The sequence below is a fragment of the Euprymna scolopes genome, chromosome 27 (genome assembly GCF_053919585.1).
Source record: "Euprymna scolopes isolate OS-2025 chromosome 27, ASM5391958v1, whole genome shotgun sequence".
Classification (NCBI taxonomy): Eukaryota; Metazoa; Mollusca; class Cephalopoda; order Sepiida; family Sepiolidae; genus Euprymna; species Euprymna scolopes.
This window is the reverse complement of record NC_136508.1, coordinates 15,006,344-15,007,659: the sequence shown is the minus strand read 5'-3', so window position 1 is coordinate 15,007,659 and position 1,316 is coordinate 15,006,344. Positions and strand designations below refer to the sequence as shown.

Genomic DNA, 1,316 nt, shown 5'->3' with positions numbered 1-1,316 from the left:
GAAAAATACACCATAACACCGATTTGATCATAAAGGACACTCATCAGAGAAACCAACATTTGGGTTTGCCAACAACCTTAAATGAAATAAGGTTAAAAGGATATTGGATACCACAAGCCAGACAGGCTGTTAAAAAAATTGTGAGTACTTGTGCCAAGTGCAAAATATACAATGCCACTGCCTTCTCGACACCGAATGCAACAGACCTTCCTAGCTCTTGAGTAAATTTGGTAAGACCATATCTCCATACCGGTGGGGATTACACCAGTCACATCTGGGTTAAGGGAGAAGTGAAGGACTATAAAATGTATATCCTCATCTTCACGTGCATGGCTATCAGAGCGGTTCACATAGAACTAGTCCCAGATATGAGCGTATCTTCATTCTTGCAGGCTTTTGTTCGTTTCACTAATGCGAATGGACTCCCCTCTCACCTCTACTCTGACAACGCAAGGACTTTCATTTCTGCAGCAAAAATAATTGATCAGGGATTGATCACTGATGAGTTCAAGAAGTTTGGTTCTTATCACATTAAGCATCGTACCATTCCACTTTATTCAGCTTGGTATGGAGGTACTTGGGAAAGGACACTCAAGACAGTTAAATCCTGTCTATACAAAACTATAGGAAGGGGAAAGGTTGACTATTTTGGTTTATTAACCATGTTATCAGATAGACAGCGTGCCATTAATAGTCGTCCTCTGACTTATAAAAGCTCTAATGAAATGGATTGCCTAACTCCCACATCTCTCATGGATCCAAATGTGGGTCAAGGTTTAATGATAAGATTGGACAATGAAGAACTGGGACTAACAGAGCCACTTAGCAGGATCGAGTTAAAGAGCACGCTCCATCTTCGTGAAGAAAGTTTAGAAAAGTTTAGGAAGATGTGGCACGAAGATTACCTGTTGAGCCTGAGAGAAATACCTCTTGAGTTATCTGACCCTTCCTTTGATAATGCCATCAAAAAGGGTGGCATAGTGTTAATAAAGGACCCTCTTAAAAGTAGACCATTTTGGTCTATAGGTGAAGTTCTGGAGTTGATTGAAGGAAAGGATGGGTTGGTGCGTTCAGCAAGAGTGAGAAAAGGAAATTGAGCTACATTAACCCATTCAATCAACCATTTATTTCCCCTGGAGATTAATTCTCTTTCTGAAAATGTGGATAATGAAATTCTTCATGAACCAGAGGATGTGCCAGCTCAAAATATATCGTCCCGTGTGTTAGAATCTGGATTTGCCCTGCATGTGATAAACCAGAAGATTTCAGAACAATGGTGGCTTGGGATCAGTGTAATGACTGGTTCCACTTTGGTT

General features: G+C 40.5%; 1 protein-coding gene across 1 annotated transcript; it reads left to right on the top strand.

Annotated features, from left to right (window-relative positions):
• Positions 1–305: 305 nt before the first annotated feature.
• LOC145248681 (uncharacterized) lies at positions 306–1,097 on the top strand. Its single transcript, XM_080110340.1, has one exon. The coding sequence runs from the start codon at positions 306–308 to the stop codon at positions 1,095–1,097; it is 792 nt and encodes a 263-aa protein (XP_079966466.1).
• The last annotated feature ends 219 nt before the right edge of the window (positions 1,098–1,316 follow it).

Excerpts from the sequence above, each read along its gene's own strand:
- LOC145248681 (XM_080110340.1), top strand. The coding sequence starts at position 306 with ATGTATATCCTCATCTTCACGTGCATGGCTATCAGAGCGGTTCACATA.